Source organism: Miniopterus schreibersii (assembly GCF_964146895.1).
Source record: "Miniopterus schreibersii genome assembly, chromosome: 8".
In the NCBI taxonomy this organism is placed as follows: Eukaryota; Metazoa; Chordata; class Mammalia; order Chiroptera; family Miniopteridae; genus Miniopterus; species Miniopterus schreibersii.
In genome coordinates this window covers 19,217,108-19,238,344 of record NC_138109.1, presented here as the reverse complement: position 1 = coordinate 19,238,344, position 21,237 = coordinate 19,217,108, and the positions used below count along the sequence as shown (strand labels likewise).

The 21,237-nt window shown below is 51.3% G+C and overlaps 1 protein-coding gene across 1 annotated transcript in view; it reads right to left on the bottom strand.

The window, feature by feature from the left end:
- Positions 1–420: 420 nt before the first annotated feature.
- The window catches only part of LOC308560563 (uncharacterized protein C1orf94), a 34,187-nt gene continuing 13,370 nt past the window's right edge, over positions 421–21,237 (bottom strand). The window contains exons 2-7 of the mRNA XM_081144575.1: positions 19,267–19,955; positions 15,874–16,131; positions 14,666–14,841; positions 9,793–9,870; positions 5,908–6,104; positions 421–832 (exon numbers count right to left, since the gene is read on the bottom strand). Coding sequence (XP_081000701.1) covers positions 757–832; positions 5,908–6,104; positions 9,793–9,870; positions 14,666–14,841; positions 15,874–16,131; positions 19,267–19,955 — 1,474 coding nt within the window. The 3' untranslated portion in view covers positions 421–756. The remainder of the gene's footprint in view (positions 833–5,907; positions 6,105–9,792; positions 9,871–14,665; positions 14,842–15,873; positions 16,132–19,266; positions 19,956–21,237) is intronic.

The window sequence follows — 21,237 nt, the reverse complement described above, 5'->3', positions numbered from 1 at the left end:
ACTCTTGAGACCGACCTGGAGCTTGGCATTGATATGCAACCACTGAATAGAGTCTGGTACATTTAGCATTGTTTTTGATTCATTTCCAAGACACATTTTCCCATCTTGTGTCCAGAGAGTTTTTCTATAAAACCATCACCTGATAGGACAGAGGAGGGTGCATCTCTTTTCCATTCATTCCTGAGGTGCATAAACTGAGTTGTTGAGAAGTGGAGGGATCACAGAAAAGAAGAGAGAAGTCCTCAAGTTTAGGACCTCTGGGTCCCATGTTTAGAGACCAGCCCTTCAGGACTCCAGCCCGCGGTCTCTCTTCATGTCCTGAGTCAACGATGAGTGTCGTGGGGAAAATGAGCACTGAAGGTCAGTCACGCAGAACATAACAGCAACAAACGGGGGAAAAAACCACACAGGCACGCTCTGTGTCAAGCAGCTCATACTTTTATCATAAAATACAAACTTTCTAAAATTAAGTGTCTTACTTCTATTTTACCAACAACAACAAAAACAAAAATCACTCATGTTAGCTAAATACAGGTGCATAAGTAAGTAGATGAGCAGTGAGTATGAGGCTGAGGGGGCGGGTGTGGTGTGGGCCACGTGGGTGTGTGTTGGTCAGTAGGTGGGTCTGGTCCCGCTGTCTTCTGTCTGCGGCCTGGTGGGGACCTTGGCTTTCCAAACTGCCTACCAAGCTGTTGCAGCACCCAGAACTCCAGAGCCCTCAGCCCCGACCCAAGGGCTAAGGTGGGAGAGGGGGACCTAAAAATTTATGCCGTTCCCACTGGAGGAAAAGTAGGGGCTGTTCAGCAGGGGCCCACCAGACGAAGAGCCAAACCTGGAAGACAAAGAGGACGGGTGTCATGATGAAATTCTTAATGTTGGTGGAGATATTAGGAAAAATATTATTTTAATTTTGTGGCTGTCAGAGACTGTCACCATCAGGACAGGCTTAGAGGATAAAAGCTCTTAGCATAATAAAAATGCTTTGGCTTGGGAAAATAAGATATGAAACTGATACAAGTGGAGGACAATACAGAGCTTTTTTCTGCCACTAACTTAGATCAGGAAGCCCCCAGCAGTCTGTGGGGATCATTTCTATGGAGCCTACGCTCTCACCATATCCAGGAGCACAAAGCAGGGACCCTCTCTGGATCCGAGCACCTTACCTGTGGTCCTGCAACCACTCTACCTGCTGAAGAGGACCAGGTGTGTCCTTCAGGAAATTCCACAACCACAGAGAATCCAGGCCATGTCCCAGAGGGAGATCTGGGAGTCCCGACAATCCCAGGGCTCCTCCTCTTACCAGTGCCAAACTAACCCAGGCTCTTTGTTTCAGCGCCAGTTCAAGGAGGAGGCACTGAGACATCACCGCGTGCCTGGGAGCTTGCTAGACCCTCTGAGAAGCAAGAGCCGAGAAGATCGGAGCCTCACCCTCCTAGAGCAGAAATAGGCACACTTCTGCTTTTTCTCCCAGGCACACTCCTATCCATACCTCTAAAGAGAGTTCTAAAGCCATCTCCTCCGAGAAACCTTCCCTGACCACTCCAGATGGAATCATTTACTGGATCCTACTGCAATTTCCTCGCCCATCTGCTAGGATACTTGGAATAAATGAGGGCAGAGCAAATGACTAGATTTAGTCTAATCCAGGAGTTCTCACTCACTCTTCAGCTGGGCAGAGGCACATTACAGAAGATGTTCACATTCATGGCACTCTCCCACGAACTGAAAAAATGACGGGGGGGCGGAGGGGGGCGGGGAGGAAAGAAGCAATGGGAACAAACCGTGGCATTAGTTTGTAATGCCTCAGCTTCTATCAGTGTCTGTCGCTCTCCGAGTATCTGTGGACAAGCTGGGCTTTGGATTATGCTTAATTCCCTTCTCACTAAAATAGATTCCACGAGAGCAGGGGCATTATCTGGACTGCCCAGCATTTCACACCCAGCGCCAAGCCCAGGACCTGGCACAAGGTAGGTGCCTGATAAGCAATTAATGCCGTCAGTAACCCCACCTCTTTTTCTTTCAAAAATCACATTGGGATGTAAATGATTGAAAGCGATGTTACTATAGAGACAGCCTGGATTCTACTCTGATTTATAAAATAAAAGCTGTAATTGCCAGTAACAAATTACTCAGGGCAGACCTCGCATCTGATCACCATACCCCATGCATCTAGCCCTTCTTGTGTTGAGATCTGATCAGATCAGCTGCCAAGGGCATGGTCTGGACAGGATGGACACTGAGGGTCAGGAAGAGAGGTAGTCCATGTGGATGAGAGTTATCAAGTAATACTTCCTGGAGGAAGAAGGCAGAGCTTGAATTGCCTCTTGAGCATGCTGACTTGTCCTGGTTGGCCTGGGACAGTTTCTGCACTGGTATTTCCAGTGCAATTATTATTTGTATACTCCTTTTAACTCACTACTGTTGTTTAGAAGATAAATTGTATGGTTATTGTACCCTGATGAGTGTATGCAAATCGATTTGGCAGAGGGAAGGGAGGGCTCCCCTGCTACTTCCCTGAGAACACGGAGCCACCTGCTCCTTCCTCTCCTGCTTTGTGAGGTCTAGTCTCTGGGTCCTCTCCTTCGCTCCTGACCCAGAGGAAGCACTGACCCTCCCTGTCTCAAAGACTAAACTGTCCACCTAGGTCCTGTATCCTTCCCTGCCCAGAGCAGCCTCTCCTAGACCTTGTTCCATCCAGGACCCCTGGTAACCCTCCAACGCGACACCACTGCTGTGCTCAGTGCTCCCTCCTACAGCGCCTGGGTTTTGGTCTCATCAGCCTGTGACCCCTCCTTCTCTGCTCCAGGAAATAATTTCTTCAGTTGGCTTCCTGCACTCCCCAGTCTCTTCCATATTTTCTTCCACCTTACACAGCTCCTTCTTAGACCTTTGTTGGTCCCTCCACATCTCCCCAACCTCTCCACATGCTGAAGGCCCAGGGCCCAGGCCTTGGGCCTTGTCTCTCCTCTGTGTACACGCACTGCCTGGGCCAGCTCATCCCATCCCAAGGCTTTAAATGTCATCTACAGGCTAATGACTCCCAGGTCTCTATGACCAGCGCCAACCTCTGCTCTGAGCCCCGGACTCGTTAGCCATCTGCCTCTCACGGCTCCACTCACATCGCAGATCTGACGCACCCCAAACCACACTCCTGATCAACAGATCTTGGCTCTAGCCTTCACGGCTTCGGCGTTTTGGCATTGCCACTTACCCAGTCGCTCAGATCAAAACCTAGGAATCATGCTCGATTCCTCTTGTCCTCATTCCACATCCAACCATCACTAAGTCCTTCCACCAAGACAATAAACACTCCAGAGCTTTCACTTGTCCCCTGTCCCACTGTCACTACCATAGTCCACACCAGGAGCACCTCTTGCTCAGGCGGCCACAGAAGCCCTATCCTGCACTCCTGTGGCGGCTCTGACCCCACAGCCCAATTTCATCCCATGGCCCATGTCATCTTCTCTACATAGAAGACTAGACCATGTCCTCACCAATTTGAAAGTCATTTTAATGGCTTTCCACTGCTCTTTAAAAACCTCTGTACCGTGCCTACCACGTCCTATCTGGTCTGGCCCTGGCTACTCCTCTGATTTCAACCTCGCCCACTCTCTCTCCCACTCACCGTGCTCCAGCTACATTTCCCTCGTGGGGCTCCTGCACTTCCTCTCCTTCCTGCCCACAGACATGACTGGTTCATTCTCTCACCTTATTTAGCTCTCAGCTCGAGCACCTTCCCTCCCTCCCTCTCCCCGCACCCCAGCACCTGGCCTGTGTGACGCGTGTTCATTTCCCGGTTGTTTTTTCTCCCCTTCCAAGGAGAGTGACAAAAGGAAGACCGGGACCCAGTGCCTACAACAGTGCCGGGCGCACAGAAGGTGCTCAATGAATATTTTCTGAATGAACAAACTGTTCCTTCTGGGGGCACAGGCCTATACCCCTTGCTTCCCTTTTCCCACCTTACTTTCCAGGTCTCCTCCTCCTCTGCGGCCACCATTCCACCCTGCTGACGGCCGCCACCACTCCTGTCGCTCTCCGCCTTAGTCTGTGATGTGTCCACCTGGCCCCAGGCTCCCTCCCATTTCCAAGACTGCTTCTTCCTCAGCCTCCTGCTCGTTCCTTTTCCTCTCCCAGCCCCTACAGACAGCCAGGTCTCAACCCTCCGTCCTTACTGCTCCCAATCAGTGCTTTCCAACTGCTGACTGATGCAACCTCAGGATCACGCTCCCTCCCAAGTACATACAGCCAGTTCCACAGCGAGCCTCTCTTTCCTTGAGCCCAGAGTCACAGCGTGGAATGTGGGAAGTTTGCTGGCCTGCTGGTCGTCTGTCTTGATCCCTCTGCAGCCTCATTAGATCCTCAGGTCTAGCAGCCAGAAGTCTCTAAGAATGCAGTCCCAGCCTCCTTTTTCCAATCCTATTTTCCACCTTTTTCAAGGATAAATCTAGTAATTCAAACAGATGCCTTTATTCCCCAGGCCTCAAGCTTGCCACACACCTTGCAAGCTGGGGCCTCACTCCTCCAGCCTGGAATGCCCTTCTCCAACCGCTGCTCACTGCAGCCCCCCACACTGTCCACCCAGCAGAGATCCTTCCTCTGTCCTCAGGCCACGTTGATGGTCTTCAATTTGTCACGGCTCTAACATCAGGGTGCCTACAGCTCACTCATTCTCAGCTCTCCGATGGGAGGCACTGTGTCCTAATCGCCTATGGCCCCCCACAGACTGAAGTCATACGAATTATGTGAATTAATGCAGAGATTTTTAATGCCCTACAAGAAGAAAGAAGAAAAAAGCGGGAGGGAAGGAGGAAGGGAAGGAGGGAGGAAGGCAGAGAGGGAGGGAGGAAAGACGAAAGAAAAAAAGAAAGCAAGAGAAAAGCAGGGTTGTGGGTTTGGGGTTCAAATAACACTATCGATCACCCTTTTGGACATTCTCCATGCACCTTCGGAAATTAAATGGTCTGGGAATGCCAACAGTTAAGAAACGTGTTTATCTTTGTTTTGCACAGCTCTTCCCAAACAGATCTGACTATGGAAACCTCTTTCTAGCCTTTATTCCTTTACATGAGACACTCGGGGAGATGCTGATTTGAAAAGGTGAGAGTTTGGGGACACACACCAACACTGTAGTGAGGCTGTGATGGGAAGGTGGGGAATCGATGTCAGATCGGCAAGTTTGGCCCCAATTCTATAAACCCAGTTTCTCAAACTGGGTGCACATTTCCCAGGGTGTGCGGAGAGAGTCGGAGTCCCAGGGGCGATTTGCCTGCCTCTCGGGGTATTCATACCAGTTGAAGATTTGTCGAGTGAGAATGAGCGGCTCTGTGTTGTTACATTAAAACAACAAACACACATTTCTGGCCTAAGCAGCAAGTGACATTTGTGTGGGATTTTCGGCTAACAGGTTGGGTTTGTGTTGGCTGTTTGCTGCTGAGCCCCTCTCCTCTGCTGTTTGGGTACTTTGGCGGGGATGTATGAGCAGCCCTGATAAGCAGTGAAAGATCCTTCAGTGGGGCCTGCCGAGAAGTCAGTGGGATGTTCAGGAGATTAGCCTGGCGAGGAGCAGAGTGCAGGGAGCGGGGGGAGAGCTGTAAGAAGATTACCTGGCCATGTCCTGTTGTAAACCAAGCAAATGCGTAAAGGCAAATGCACCAGGCTCCACCACCCGCCACCTGCTGTGTTGGATGCCGACTGTGCAATGTAGCCCTGAAATGGGCCAACGGAGGGGCCCATCAGGCCTCAGACCCTGCTCTCCTCCACACCAGGTCCTTCCAGGACCCACACAACACCCAGATACAGGCACAGGGGCCTCCCTGCCCCACAGCAGTGAAGCCCAGCATCCTTGCCTCCCCTCTCCAGCAGCTTCCTAGCTATAAGCTGGACTTCCAGTGCAGGCCAAGGACTCACCCGTATGGCTGGGGGAAGAGGAACTGCGGCCCATCTCCTGCCATGGGGGAAGGGTCTCGGGGGTTGGTGGACAGCTTCGGAGGTGTCCTCTGAGGGTATGGATAGTTGGGCTGGACGAAGGGGATGTAGCTCAGCAGAGGGGTGTAGGAAGAGCGGAAAATCTGCTGTCCCATTTGCAGTGGGTTGTACGGCGTCACCTGCAGGTCAAAGAGGAGAGAAGGCCAAGGTCCAGCAGAGCCCACCACTTCCAAACATCGTGTTGTTCCCCAACCCTAACTCTAACCCTAACCCAGCCCCAGCCCTCAGCCCTGTGCCCTTTGGTCACTGTGGAAAAAGCACAGGGCTCCACTTCTCTACGTGATCTTGACAAGTGAATAAATTTAGCTGAGCCTCAGTTTCCTCATCTGTAAAGTGGGCAAACACTGTCTCTGTTGTATGGGGATGGAGTCAGTTGATGTGAGTAAAGAATCTGAGACATAATAAGTAGCAAATATATTTCCATTCTCTTCCCTGCCCACCCCCCTTTTCCCTCTGTCAATAACCATCCACAAAGCCCCTTAGTCATCCTTAAGTCTTCAACTATCTAAAAATAAATAAAAAAAAGCTGTTGAGATAGAAATATCCCTGGCTTCCAGCTCAGGATCTCAACAGGCTCTAGGTACAAGATAGCCTTGCCCAGCAGGATTTCCCGTGCTGGGTGCTGGAAATGTCCTGTATGTGCACTGCCCAATACGCGGCCACCAGCCACATGTGCCTACTTGAAATGTGGCATGTGAATAAGGACCTGAGTTTTTCATTTGACTTGATTTTAATTGATTTAAATTTAAATAGCCACACATGGCTAGTGGCTACAGCACTGGACAGTGTGAATCTAGGAGAAATGGCAAAAAAAAGGGGCAACAGAATTCAGCTCAGACTCTAGAGAAAAACAGGAACTCAGCAGGGTTTTGGAAACCACCTGGATCATACTCCCACCAAAAACCAGGGCTCCTACAATCACGCCCCTGGCAAGGCAGGAACCCCATCTGTCTTATCTCCTGATATAGTTTTAGTCCAAAGATAGTGCCTGGCACACAGTAGCTGCTCAATGAACATATGTTGAAGGAGTGCAAGAAAGAAAGAGAGAGGAAGTGGAAGGAGGAAACAAGAGGCTGCAAAGTGTCTGCTTGAATACCTAAAATGACACAGAGCTCGTTACATTATGAGCACTGTATTCCACCGCCGACAGCTCAGAATGTCAGAGAGCCCTCTCCTGTACGAGGCTGACGTCCACCCTCCTGTGTGCTAGGGCAGCTTCAGTCAAAACTGGGGAAGCTTCTGGATCTGCACTTTAATAGCAGGAGTCTGGGGTCCAGGCTGCTTGGGGACTCGGCATGCTGACAACCTTCTCTCACCCTGCACAGTCTTATCGAAGACACCATTCACAGATGCTGGCGTCCATTGACAGCTTAGGGCATGCCCTTCACATGGATTCTCTCGTTTAGACTCCAAACAGCCCTGAGCGGTAGGACCATTAGTGTTTCCATTTTTGAGCTGAGGAACCCGGGGTTCAGAGAAGTTCAGCGGCCTGCCTAGTGTTGCGTACCTCTGTGCTTGCTCCCTCTGGAGGCCTGAGCCCCTCCCTCCCGGCCCTCCCCATATGTCCCCTAGTGGACGTATAGGGTCTGTGAAGCTGTACACAGGCACCAAAACCCCAAGGTGATAACTAACGGTCAGAAAGACCTGAGAGCTTACAGAGAGGACACAGAAAGGCTCCTCCCAGGTCAGCGTGGCAGAAAATACCCCTGGTTTTCACAGGGGTGAAAAGGCGGACCTGGGAGGAGACTAACATGAAAGACAAGTTTTATTCAAAAACGTGCTCCAAACTACACATAACTGATAAAAACCATAAAACAGAGCTATGTATACTGCTCTGGAACTGTCTCCCAGACAGATGTTTTGCTGACAAAAGCGGCGAGAGAGCACTGCCCCAGAATTCCACCTTTGTACAAAAATGTTTGTATAAATAGACATCACTAGGATAACACCTAAGGAACCAGTAACGGTGATTGCCTCTAAGAGTGATGTGCTCACATTACTTTCTCAAATACATAACTTTGTCTAAAAACATCCTCTTTGGAACTAGGTAGATGGTACCGCTGCTCATGGGGTGGAGGTTACATGGCTGAGATTCTGTGAGCCAGGCTGTCTGTTCTCCCTCCATCTCAGGATGCAAAGCTCCCACTGCTGAAAAAGCAGTAGTCCTGGCCCAAGTGATAAAATAACCTATACCCGCCCTGGCCGGTTTTGCTCAGTGGTTAGAGCGTCGGCCCATGGACTGAAGGGTTCTGGTTCAATTCCAGCCAAGGGCTCAGACCTCAGTTGCAGGCTTAACCCCCAGCCCTGGTCAGCACAGGAACAGGAGGCAACCAATCAATGTGTGTCTCTCACATCGGTGTTTCTATCTCTCTCCCCCTTCCACTCTCTCTGAAAAGCAATGGAAAAAATATCCTCAGGTGAGGATTATAAATAAATAAACAAATAATAACCTATACCTGCAGTCCCTTCTCTACCTTCTGGAACATTCTAACATACTTCAAGCCAGAGGTGCAGTTTGCAGGGAAAGGGTGGGGCTCCCTGGGGAGAGAGGAGAGGCCAAGGAGCCGGTGAGTTTGAGCGTGAGCCTGTCCACCTGTGTATGTGGGGGGCAAGGCCAGCCCGAGGATGTAGCAGGTTCCACGCTCCTTTCCTCACAGCCCCACCCCCACTCCAGGACGCCCGGCACCTCTGAGCGTGCTGCTTCATGTTTGGTGTGTGCCTGCATGGTGCACACACAGCTCGGTGGCATGTGTATAACTCTTTCTTTGTGACTCTGTGTATTTTTGTCTCTCCTTTATCTTGATACTGTATTTCTGTGTATCTACATGAGAGGCAGTAAGCCACTGTGATTGGGACCATGGACCCTGAAGCCAGGGTGCCCAAGGTCAAACCCCGATTCTGCCATTGTGATACTGTCAGGCAGATATTCACCCCTAGTCTTCCCCTGGGAGTAGGGGTGCCAGACAAAAATACAGGACATCCAGTTAAAGTCAAATTTCATGTAATTTAATCTCAAGTGGATTAATTGATATCAAATAATATTTTAGTATAAGTATGGCCTGGGCAATATTTGGGATATACTTATACCAAAGCTTTATTCACTGCTTATCTAAAATTTGAATTTAACTGGGTGTCTTGTATTTCAGCTGATAAACTGCCGGGGAGGATCATGATTTCCCAGCTCCACTGTTGCTGGGCAAAGCCACGGAAGGCGGAGTCCCAGCTCTGAGCTGAGGCTCCAGGGGCACTGGGTGTTTCTGCCTACCCTTCCTGCTCTCCTGTCATACACCGTGGCAGGAGCAAAAGCTACTGTATCGTTAGCACACGCCCAAAGGGGAACGCATGGAACGGCTTGAACCCAATCCCAGCCCAGCTCAGCCAATCCACAGACCATGAGTGAAAAATATTTATTGTTGAAAGTCTGTGAGATATTGAGGCCATTTTCTGCCACAGCAAAAGCTAATTTATATGCCAACTTTATGACCTTGAGCAAGTTATTTAATCTCTCTGGGCCTCAGCTTCTTCCTTTCTAACTGACCTTATAGGATGGTTGTGAAGGTTAAATCAGTTAATGCAGGTGAAGACCTCAGAGAAGAGCCTGGCAGCAGTAAGGGCTCTGTAAGCGCCAGCTGTCATTATCACCTGGGGAGGCCGGTTTGCTTCCATGTGCATGTTGGTATTTGTGTGTACTCTGGTCCAAGGCTGGGTCAAAAAGTATGGCTGGTGACCAGGTCAAAGGAGCAGATGTCCTTCCGACCTGAAGGCCTTTGTGAGGCTGGGACAGAGGTGGGGAGGTCATGTACTCACCTGTCGGGGGTAACACCCCAGCTGGGGGTGCAGGGTCTGCTGATAGGGCATCCTAGCTGCCCGCTGTGGGTATAGGCCCTAGGGAGAGAAAGAGAGGCTCAGTGCCATGGGCAAGGGGCTCCCAGTCAAAGGGCAGCCACTCAACTCAGTTTCCAGCACACATGCCTGGATCTCCAGGCACAGCTGAGTCCATCCCACCACACTGCCAGCCAGACTCCTTGGGCAGCCACCGCACTGGCAGCAGGCGCCAGGTCCAGCTGGCATCAGGCCAGGCATGCACAACTCACACCAAACAGGAAGGCTGCTTAGCAGGATTCACAGCTTTTTGGTGAGTATTTAAGGTAAGAGCTTCAGGAACCTGACTGCCTCTTAAATCCCAGATCTGTCCCTTAGTGGCTGTGTGACCTTGGGCAAGTCACTTCACTCTCTGAGCCTCTTTTCCCTTGTCTATATAAAGCCTGTGAAGGTAGCCAAATTCTCTTTATTGCTGTCTATACCCCTTTGCTAAGTTCCTTTCCCCAAACCCCATTCCTGCCCTAAGACATAAGGTGTCCATGTACATCTGTGTGTGTGTGTTAGTTTTGCACCCACTTAATTAGGCACATCTGTGCGTACTTGCTTTTGTGTCTACAGCTGTGTGTTTCTGTGTGCAAATGTGCAGCTGTGAACCCAGGTGTATTAGTTTGGGTCTCTGCTATGTGTCCATATGCCCACACACGCCTGTATCTATACCTTATGAGGAGGACTGGTGCGACGACAAATGAGTTAATGCATTTGAAGGGCTTAGAGCAAAGGAATCTGCATATGTTATTTTTTAGTATCTCTCACTGTACACCTCCCCCCACATGCACGAAGAGGTTCTCTGGTAGCTCAGCCAAATGAGGAGTAAAAAATTTATTCACAACTGTCCAGGGTGGCCTTGGGTGTCTATGTGTAGACACACACACACACACACAGCAGAACAGCTCCTGTGGGCGGGGCAGCCCAGGACCCCTCGAGTCTCACACTGCCTCTCCCTGCCAATCCAGAGCCACCGCCTAGGATTCAGCTCAACCCTCAAAGCACTCCTAGACTAGGATGTCTTTCCAGAAGATTTTGCACCCTGGATGCCACCTCGATTCTGGGCTCACTTTGTGCTAATTATCCAAGTGTCCATGGCTGACACTGTGCCCTTGACTACTTCCTCAGAGCCATGGGGTCCTGATATGGGGTCTGGGGGAAGCCTCCCAGCTCTTCTAGTGCCCATCTTCCAGATCCCCAAGAGCACACATCCTCTCAGAGCCCCTCCTCACTCTCTACTCCCGTGTACCTGCCACATGACCAAGGTGTGGTGCCCCTCCCACTTCCACCAATCCCTTCACCTGAAACCAGTGCCCCTGCTCCTTTTTTCTCTAAGCCCGGGGCAGCCCCACTTACCACCATGACCACAGCCTGGTCCCTGCACTTGAGCCGTGGCCTGAGCCTGGACAGAGAGGTCAGACAGGGGGGCTGTGCTGCCTGTTCCCAGGCCTCAGTGAGCTCCAAGGCCACAGTCTCGGCGTCACTCCTCTGCTTCAGTCCCTCCTCCACCTCTCCATCCCCTTAGCACGCAGCTCTGCTTTGCAGAGCCAGCGCCTCCAGGCCCCATCCTCCCCAGGCTGGCCTGGGCTAGGCTAGCCCAGGATCTGTGCAAGACAAACAGCTGCCATCCAGGCTCTGTCCTGGGGCAAACTTTCAGGACACAGTGCCATAGTCATTAATATAAGCAACACTATGTGACTTTAAGGACACTTCTAGTTGTTAGAATTGCAATTCTGTAAAATCACAAGCAAGGGTAAATAAACTTTCATTCTTCTTTGCTCGAGGCCATGGCCTCCTCCAATGCATCCGCCCTCCTTACTGCAAGCGGAGTTCATGCCAAGCAGCCCAGGAGCCTCTGAAGACTGGGGATTTAGTCTTCCAGGCTTGTGTCCCGCCACAGTGGCGCCCTGAGGAAACTGGATTTGGGACCTCATCTTTATTCCCAATGCCAAGCAGGAAAAGAGACCAGAATAAACTGCCCCAGTTCTCCTCTCTGTCTCTTCAAGGTCTATGGAGCTCCCTGGCCCTATTTCCAAGGAAGATCAGGGCTGGAGACTAATAAAAACCAACACCTGTGCCATACTTTAGGTTTTACAGAGCCCTTTCCCATCCATGGGCCCAATGAACCTTACAACTGATCAAATGGACGCCGCTGCTGCGGTAATTATACTGAGCCCATTTCACAAGCGAGGAAACCAGGGCTCAGAGCATTTGCCTAACTTGCCAGAGGCCACACAGCTTGGAAGCAACTCGGGCAAGTCGGCTGATTGCAAACCTGACTTATTTTATGATCCCAGGCCCCTTGATCATGAGAAGCTGGGAGAAGGTAAATTATGCTGCCCTCCTTTACCACCTGGGAGGGGGGGCAACTTCTACAGTCCTCTTTAGTCGGGCCCAGTCGGCGTCTACACTGCCTCGCAGTACCCAGGGGTCCTACCAGCCAGGGCCCTCCACCGCTTGTGCCCAGAGGCCAGCGAACCTGGGAGTCAGCCCTGCATTACAGACACGGGCTTCTCTTAAAACAAAGGTAGGATATAAAACAGAAGCACCAACTGAGCAAACAAAACAAACTCACAGACCATAGTATGGTGGTTTCTGGAGGGGAAAGGGGGTGGGGGGAAGATAAAGAGGAGAAAGGGGGTCAAATATATGGTGACAGAAGACTAGCCTTTGGGTGGCGAGCACGCCATGCAATAAACAGATGCTGTATTATAGAATTGTACACTTGAAACATACATAACGTTATTAACCCATGTTACTCCAATACATTTAATTTTAAAAAATACATGTCCAAATCTCCCCACTCCAAAAGGTCAAGTCAGAAGAAGCTGGCAAAGCAAAGCGGTATTATCTGCACTTTAGAAAGCAAACCGTTGTGAGTGAGCTTTCCACGGCGAGCCCGGAGAGTGCGTGTTAGAGGGATGGGTTCACATTGAATAGAGTGATGCAGTCGTTTCTCTTTCCACAGCGGGGGGCACACAGTGCTGGTCTGGGGGCGGTTCCTGGCTTGCTCTGGACACCAGGCTTCTTGGTCGCCTTGAATCCCCTCACCTTGCCAATGCCTGCCTACTGTCAGTGCGAAGCAACGGTTTTTTAAATTATTTAAATAAATGGTAAATAAATAGATGAGCACGTCAGTGAGTAGGTGAAGAAATGAGTCAATAGCGGAGGAGCACACGCACACATGCAAGGGGGGAGTGAGTCCCAGTGACGGACTTGCTGAGCCAGTGAGCACACAAACAGGGGCCAGTGCGGGGACAAGGTGTGGAAAGGACACACTTTGATTTCCCCTGGATCACCATTCACGATCACCTCTCACCTCGATGGTGGGGCAGGCGGCTTTCTGTCCCGCATGACAGGGCGGGAACTGTTCTCTTAAGCAAACAAACAAAAGTCTTGAAACCAAAACTTTGGAGAGAAAAAGAGAGATTTTGCTAAACTCCTTTAGCTCCTGTTTAAGAGTCAGGGGCTAAGTCTGCTGGACCAGCTCAGAGAGGCTTTATATGGATTGAAGAAGACAGCTGGGCTCTGTTGTAGAGGAGGAAATGACATAGGGACCGAGGGGCGGTGGAGGGGCACAGAGACAGGACAAGAAGACTTTCAGGCAAGTTTCTGTCTCTATTTGCCCTCTGCAGGCTTTGCCCAGCCAGCCCGGGGCAGCAGATTCTCAAGAGCGTGGCCCACAAGTTGGTGTGCGCTCCCACCTTTCCCACACACCGACACGCCACTTGGGAGAGGAGCCAGGGAGGGGACAGAAGACAGGAATCTTAGACACTGAGCAGCTTTCCTGGACAAGCTGAGCACTACCTGAAGGGACTATTAAGCTATTGGATTGGACTATGGTTTAAACCAGAGTGGACATTTATTTCATTTTTTCCTCCTTCTACCCAGTGGGCGGCAGCTCTTAGGGGAGATTAAATAGACGAACTACAGAAACTACATTTTCTCTGTATAATAAGTTCTGTGAGTAAAATTTCCAACTCCTGCTACGCGTGTTTCACCATCCCTTTGTGTCTGGCTGGCTACTAATATCATTTCAGCTACAAGCCCAAGACTAAGCACGCGCACCAACTTAGCGAAGTCAGCTGGGACGAAGAAGTTTAAGTGAAGCGGCCACATCATTTGTCATCCACACCAGGACACTTGCGAGTGAAAGGGTGCTATTCATAATTATTCTGGGATTGCCCGGCCGGGCGTGTCTCAGTGGTTGAGCGTTGACCTGGGATCCAGGAGATCGGGGTTCAATTCCCGGTCAGGGCACATGCCCGGCTGCGGGCTTGATCAGTGACTCTCTCATCATTGATGTTTCTATCTCTCCCTCCCTCTCCTTTCCTCTCTCTGAAATCAATAAAGATATATTTAAAAATATATATATATATATTCATAATTATTCTGGGACAAAAGACCTCAACTGGAAATGTCCCGAGTAATCTAGGATACATGTCACCCGACTATCAGGAAAGTCACAGGAAGTGGGGGGGAGGGGGAGGACTATGCTGTCATTCTACCCTGAGAGCCTCACCATTTAACAGGCCAGAACTAGCAATGCAGCCCTGGAATACATAGCCAGAGTGGACTGGAACTGGGACAAAGAAAATTAGAAATACATATGGATATCCATGTGCATGCACCTGTGCACGTGTGTACCAGGCAGTTGGTCTGCTGCGGCCACAGGAAGAAATGAAGTAGTGTCAAGGCTCTCCGTGAGTTAGGCTCTCCGTGAGTTAGGCTTCCTGCCAGCAGAAGCTCCTCCGTGGTGGGAACCTGCATGGGTGGCCACCTGGAGAGCCAGGCGCAGGACCCGCTCACTCACCTGATACTGTGGGAAGGTGGAGTGATTAGTAAACGCTGGCGGAGGTGGATAGTTCAGGTTCAGCCAGAGCGGCTGGTTCAGGGATGCTGAGGTCAAGGTGGTGGCAAAGCGTGGGGTGAAGACGTTCCCTGTGTACTTGAGGTTGTTCTTGTCCGCCACCGTCACAGGTGAGTTAACTGTAAGTCATAGGAGAGAGAGAGCATTTCAGGGACTAAAGAAGGGAGAGGCCAGGACAGCCTCAGCTCGACTGTCCCTGGGATTAATATTCTCAGAGGTCAGGTCTTTTAAGCTCCTCTTGGTTCTTTAAGTTCGGGTGAATTTCCAACTATAGGAAAACATCATTAATTCATGCCTTGCCAATTCGGGAGGGGTGAGATTCCCCGCTGGGTCTGCCTTGGAGCTTCTCTCCCCATCACTCACAAGTAAAGGAGGCAGTGTCGAAAGTGCACACAATAAGCCAGATTGCTGTGACTATACCTCACCGACATTCAAAACCAAGTTCTTTCAAGTGCTTTAGAAAAATCTAGTTTTATATGAGCAATTGCTATGCCACTGGAAGTCATTCTTATCAAATTATTAAAGCAGCCCCCTGAGGACCTTGCACAGCTTGTTATACCTATGTTGGAATTATTTTTTTTAAAATATCTGAAAATGTTACATAATTAATTCACTATGGTATGACCCAAAGTTAGACTGAAAGAATGAGATTTGGTTGAGTTGTTTCAGAATACAAATCCTTAATTCTCTCCCTCAACAAGTCTTGTGGGCTTATAGAGTCAGAGATGGGGCCTCAGTTTCCCTTTATTGGCATCTCTTTTGGGAAAGGAAGTTTGACTAGAATAGTTATAGGAGTGAGAGAAAGCAGAGACATAAATAGTCTCGATGCACAAATAATCTGAAGCGTGGATTTTTCTTTGTCTTGGGCAACTTGAGGAGATAGACTCAATCAGGTCTGTGTTTGAATTGACCTCCAACAATGCCCATGTGACCCCTCAAAGCCAACAGCATTTCTCTGACAGTTGTATTCAGGATAAGAGACACAGGGAGAAAGTCATTTCTCCCATTTTATAGGTTTCACAACTGACACCCAGAGCAAGACAATGACCTGCCCGTGGATGAGAGAGCCATTGAGTGGCCGAACGCTCCCAGGGCCCATGAGGGTTCCTGACTTCCCTTCTACCAACTCTCTCTGGGCAGGGTCAGCTTACATTTCAGCTCCAGCCCATCCACCTCTTTGCTGCGAAGCCTCAGCTGCCCGCCTGGGTTTTTGGTGGCCCCAAGGAACTCATAGAACAGGGTCTTCTCAGTGGGCCATGCAGACTTCTTGGCCGGCAGGGCCATGGACATGGAGCCCACCGGGTCACTGCAACTCTCCTCACCACAGATGTCCTTCTGGCTCTGGGGCCACTGACTGAGGAAGAGGCTCTCTCGACCCTTGGTTGGCTCCTTGGCACCTGAGTTCCGTTCTATAGGAGGAGGGAAACTGAGTCAATGATTATAGAAGGCCAAGTGCTAGATGAAGCAGGGGCAGGGCACCTTCTTTAGACTAAGTGATGGATCTTCCATAGCACATACCTCAGGCTCACACTACTCTAGGGTCGCTCTCCCCACCAAGTCCAATCCCAGTCTCCTCCCTGAGGCTTTCACTGCCCACTGCCCACTCTCGTCCTTACCTCTCATGAACTCCTTCTTTTTATTTTTTTGGTAATCCTCACCGGAGGATACTTTTTCCATTGAATTTTTTTTTGAGAAAGAGGGAGGGAGGGGGAGAGAGAAAGAGAAAGAGACAGCAATTGGTTGCCTCCTGCACATGTCCCAGCTGGGGCCAGGGATCAAGCCTGCAACCCATGTATGCACCCTTGACAGTAATTGAACCCATGACCCTTCCGTGCATGCATGGGCCGACACTAACAACTGAGCAACCCCAGTCCCCTAGGGAATGAACTCCTTTCTTTATTCCTCCCATCCACCCATCCTTTCTCCCTCCCTCCCCTCCTTCCTTCCGTCTTCCCTTCCTTCCGTCTTTCCTTCCTTCCTTCCTTCCTTCCTTCCTTCCTTCCTTCCTTCCTTCCTTCCTTCCTTCCTTCCACCCCTTCTTCCCTCCTTTCCTTTTTACTTTCTTTCTTTCTACCCTCCCTCCTTTTTTCCAACCCTCCATAGTGCCAGGTTCCAGGTAAGAGCTGACTTGGACACAGTTCTTGCCTCAGGGAGCACCTGGCTTGGTGGGGGCGACACTGGTTCCCACAGACACGTGGCCTAAGCCACAGCAGGGCCCCTCATTGTGGACTCTGCTCCTGCTCTGATGCTCACAGGTGATTCAGCTCGCTCGTCAGTGCCAGGCCCTGACCTGAGTACTGGGGACACTGTGATGAGTCAGAGCCAGACTTGGCCCCACAGGAGCTCACAACAAGGAGGAAGAGAGAGGCCCAGAAATAGCTCTGGGACAAGGCAGATGGGGCCTGGGAGGTGACAGAGAGACACAGTGGGAGGAGAAGGTGGCTGAGGAAGCTTCTGTCTGAGAGGGTCAGAGGGCTTCCAGGAGGAAGTGGCCCTTCAGCAAGGCCTTACGTCCAGGGGCACGAGGGAGGGGGCATGACAGGCAATGGGTGATTCCAGGCCAAGGCCAGGAGTCATCAGTGAGTCACAGGACATGGTCAGTGCCAGGCCTAAGTCTCTCTCCAAATGGACCAAGCATCGCCCCAGTGTGAGGACACTGTCTCAAAGATCATGGGCCCCTCCACAGCAGTGGTCTTCACCCCTACTTCCTTTTTAGCAATGGAACTCTTTCTTCAAACAAAATTAAAAGGTCATTGCTTGGTTGAAACAGGGAAGAGGCCTTGACCCTCTGGGCACCCTTCACTCCTTCCCCAGCCTGGGGTCCTGGTCTCCATGAGGCTTGGTTGGGAAATGGCACTCGACACAAAGCCCACACCTTGGATCATTTTGGCAGCTTCCGGATCAGGGGAACTTGTGTCCAGTGTTACTGCTGGGAGTGGATCTTATCCCCCCAGGTCTTGTTCCCTCTCCTCCTTCCCAGCCCAATGGCCTTAGGGCTAAGCCTGGGCAGGATTGGGCCTGTCCTCCTAGCGCTATCCCAGCAAAAGAGAGAGCTGCTCTAGCCCGAGTCAATTTAGGAGAAAAATGACATTTTTAGCAAAACATGTCCCTAGAGTCCCTTCCAAGAGTTTCTCTGGTTGCTGAGTTTAGCCCCCAGCTAGTGCACTGAAATAACAGTACCCACTAATAATAATAACCCTTTCCCCAGAGACCTGCATACCTGCAGTCTCTCGCACACACCTTAAACATGCCTGCCACTCACTCATCTCCAAGGCCCCCTCTTCTAGCATCTGTGTGCCCAGACACACACACAGACCCACACACTGTCACTCCTTTGACTTACTCGCATGCACACAACTCCACACACAGGATGGACACACACACAAACACATACATAGGCACACTCAGATGCAGCCACACCTGCATTTTCTCTAACAAATATACTCACACCTGCAAAACTCCCTTTGGTATACCTATGCCCACCCATTCACACAGATATGATGGGGAGGGCAGGTGGAGAGATATCCATGTAGGCCTCCTGGAGGAGGAGGTGAAAGAAAAGTCCCCTCCTCTAGGCAGGGCTAATCCTCTCACACATACTGCCCAGCAAACCCAAAGAGCCCCTGGCTCCTAGAGGCCTGCCCAAGACCCAGAGGCCAGCTTGCTGTCCACTTGATTCCTTGGCCTTCCCACAATGCTCATCACACAGAATGTTCTCAAGGGTGACCACGCCTGATTTCCTTAGGAACATGGATCTGGGCCCTCTCAACATGGGTATCTCTCAGTGACCCTTTCATGCTCACAGACTAGGGATACATTTTCTGTTGGTTTACTCCTAGTGAAAGCTGACTGTAGGCAGGTGCCACTGCCATCATCTGCTTCTTGGAACCATCCATTCTGAGTGGCTGAATTAGAACAGGCACAAAATGTAGAACCTGGGAGTGGGGTGGGGGAAACTTGGGAGGTGGCTGCATCTCCTGGGAACGATGTGGACTCCTCAAGTAGGGGATGGAAAAGCACTTTCCTAAGGCCCTGGGGGTGCTGGGAACAAATCCCAGGGCCAACAGTCTCAACTGCACTTTGAGAATTTACATATTCACTCCCAGCCCGAGAGAAGGCCAGGCCTCACTGTCAGAACAGGCGCCTCCATGGGAAGCTAATAACCCCAGCTGCCAATCAAATCTCTTTCCTACCCTGCTTAAAGTCCCCATTCTGCAGCTCCACCCAGGACTCAGCTGGGTAAGGGCTTCCCTCAATGTACTCTGGGTACCCGGTGGACTCAAACACGAGCCAGGTGCCAAATGTGCCTGCCCCTCTTCTCAAAGCATGTTGGAATGAGCTGTGCCCTGTACACAGGCATCCAGCCCAGAGGGCACATGGGCACTGAAAACACTGCACCCAGGGGCTGCGCCCACTGGAGAGGCCACCTGGTCCGTCCTACTCTGCATGAAGATGCTGTGTGCACTGCAGCAGCTGACTGGCTTTCTGGTAAGTTTCTTCTCCTCATAGGCCCACTTGCCAGCCCTGCTTTCAGCCCCACTCACCCATCAAGTGGTGCCCCTCTATGTCGGGGTCTGCCTCAGGCTTGGAGCAGATCTTGGCAAACACTGGGAGCTGCCTCTTCTGAACAGGAAGCTCAAGGAGCTTGTCAGTGGGTGCAGGAGGCGGTGAGGGTGGCAGTAGCAGGAAGGGGCCCAGCCCCATGGGCTCCCTGGGCAGGGGGCCACTAAACATGCTATTCTGCAGGAAATCCTTGATGACACGTGTCTCCTCCAGCACCACCTTGTTGTCGGGGGCCTTGGATGTCTCTTTGGACTTCAGTGGGAACTGGGCCAGGAGCTTGCTGATCTCTGAGTTGGAGGCACCCAGGCTGTGGCCCCCGTCATCTATCCCCTTGGCACGCTTGACTTTGGCAGCGCGTAGGATGCCTGTGACTGTAGTCATGGCAGAATCACAGTCCTGCCTGCTGCCGATAATGGACACGGCCACCTTCGGCTCCAGGAGCTTGTCACCAGCAATGACAGAGGCTCGTGGGTGCTCCCTGCTGCCTACCACCAGAGGAGGCGTGAGAAGGCAGGGAGCTGGCTGTCCAGGGCCCTCTGGAGAGCTGCTAGGCACCTCCAGCTCCCTCGAGCTTTCTGTGACCAGAATGAGGTGCTCTTTGGTCAGGTTCAAGAACTCCTGCTCCACCAACAGGGAGATCTCATCTTTGTCACTGCTGAATTCCAGAGCTCTGCAAACAGGTCAGAAAGACAGATGGCTTTAGTGGAAGCTCAGGAAGAGGGCTCTGCAGTAGGGCCAGGCCCCAGGGAAAGGAGATGGAGAAGGTAAGAGAAATCGATTGCTTTCTCAAGAGAGAAAATGGACTGGCTGTGGGCTCCCAAGAGGTCTCTACACCAGTAGGCTCAGCACCAAGAGTGTGGTTCTGGGAATTGGGACACCAGGTCCTCTCCTGATACTCCATCTTGCTGAGTGAGCTGAGCTTTCATTTCAGTCCATCCCCCCTCCTCCCTGTCCAGCCGTACCCAGGACCTGAAGCCAAAAAGACAATAACAAAAGGGTTAGGGGTGAGCCAAGGGCTCTGAGCATGGGCCCAGACTGCTGAGGCTATGCCCTGGGCAGCCCCGAGGACTTGCTGCAGAGTGGCCGACTGAGAGAAGGGACCATGGGGAGGACAGGTGAAGCTCATGCCCTGGTTTCATTACTTCCCTGCTGTGTGACCCTAGGCAGGCTGCTCAGCATCTCTGTACCCATTTCTTGGTCTGGTTTACAAGAATATCACAGATTTGCAAAGCACTGTAGACAGAGTCTGGCACAGAGTAAGGGTGACACAGGTGTCAGCTAGTATGTCTACACCCATTCAACCTGGCTGGGCGCCTGAATCCTGAATTCCACACTGTGTCCCATGGTCCACCCTGGCTGGCATGGCCCTCTCCCCACATCAATGCCTCTGGGCTGGGGCTCACTTCCTGGGGTCCCTGCTTGGATTCACAAGCATTTGCCTGTATCTACACACAGGCCTCTACCTGAACCTCAGGCCCTGGCCCCCAGGTGGACCTTGATGGCAGGCACCAGCCCGATGGGGCTTGATGGTCCCATAGAATCGAGGCTCCTGGTTGCTGGCTCTCTCCAGGTGTGGGAAAGGGTCACAATCCTGCAGGCCTGGCTCGTGGCCCAGCAGGCCCCGCTGCATCCTTTGCAAGGGGACACCTTCCTCCCTGGCACTCCCAGGAAAATCACCACCCAGTTTAAAGCCATCTGTTATCCCTACTTGATGGGCTCCTGTGAAGGGCTGATGAGGTGGTCTACATAGAGCACTCTGGAAACTGCTCAGTGGGTTGTCCTGGGAGAAGGTGGTGAGGATGGCAAGGAAGAGATCAGGGGGAAAAATTAAAGCGCCCCAGAAGTGGAAGTTTGCAGCTGGGGAGGCCGGGCACACGCTCCTGCCAACCCATTCTGGTTGGTCCCACAAACAGTGACTATAGAATGAAACCGAGTCTTCCCAGTAACACTCC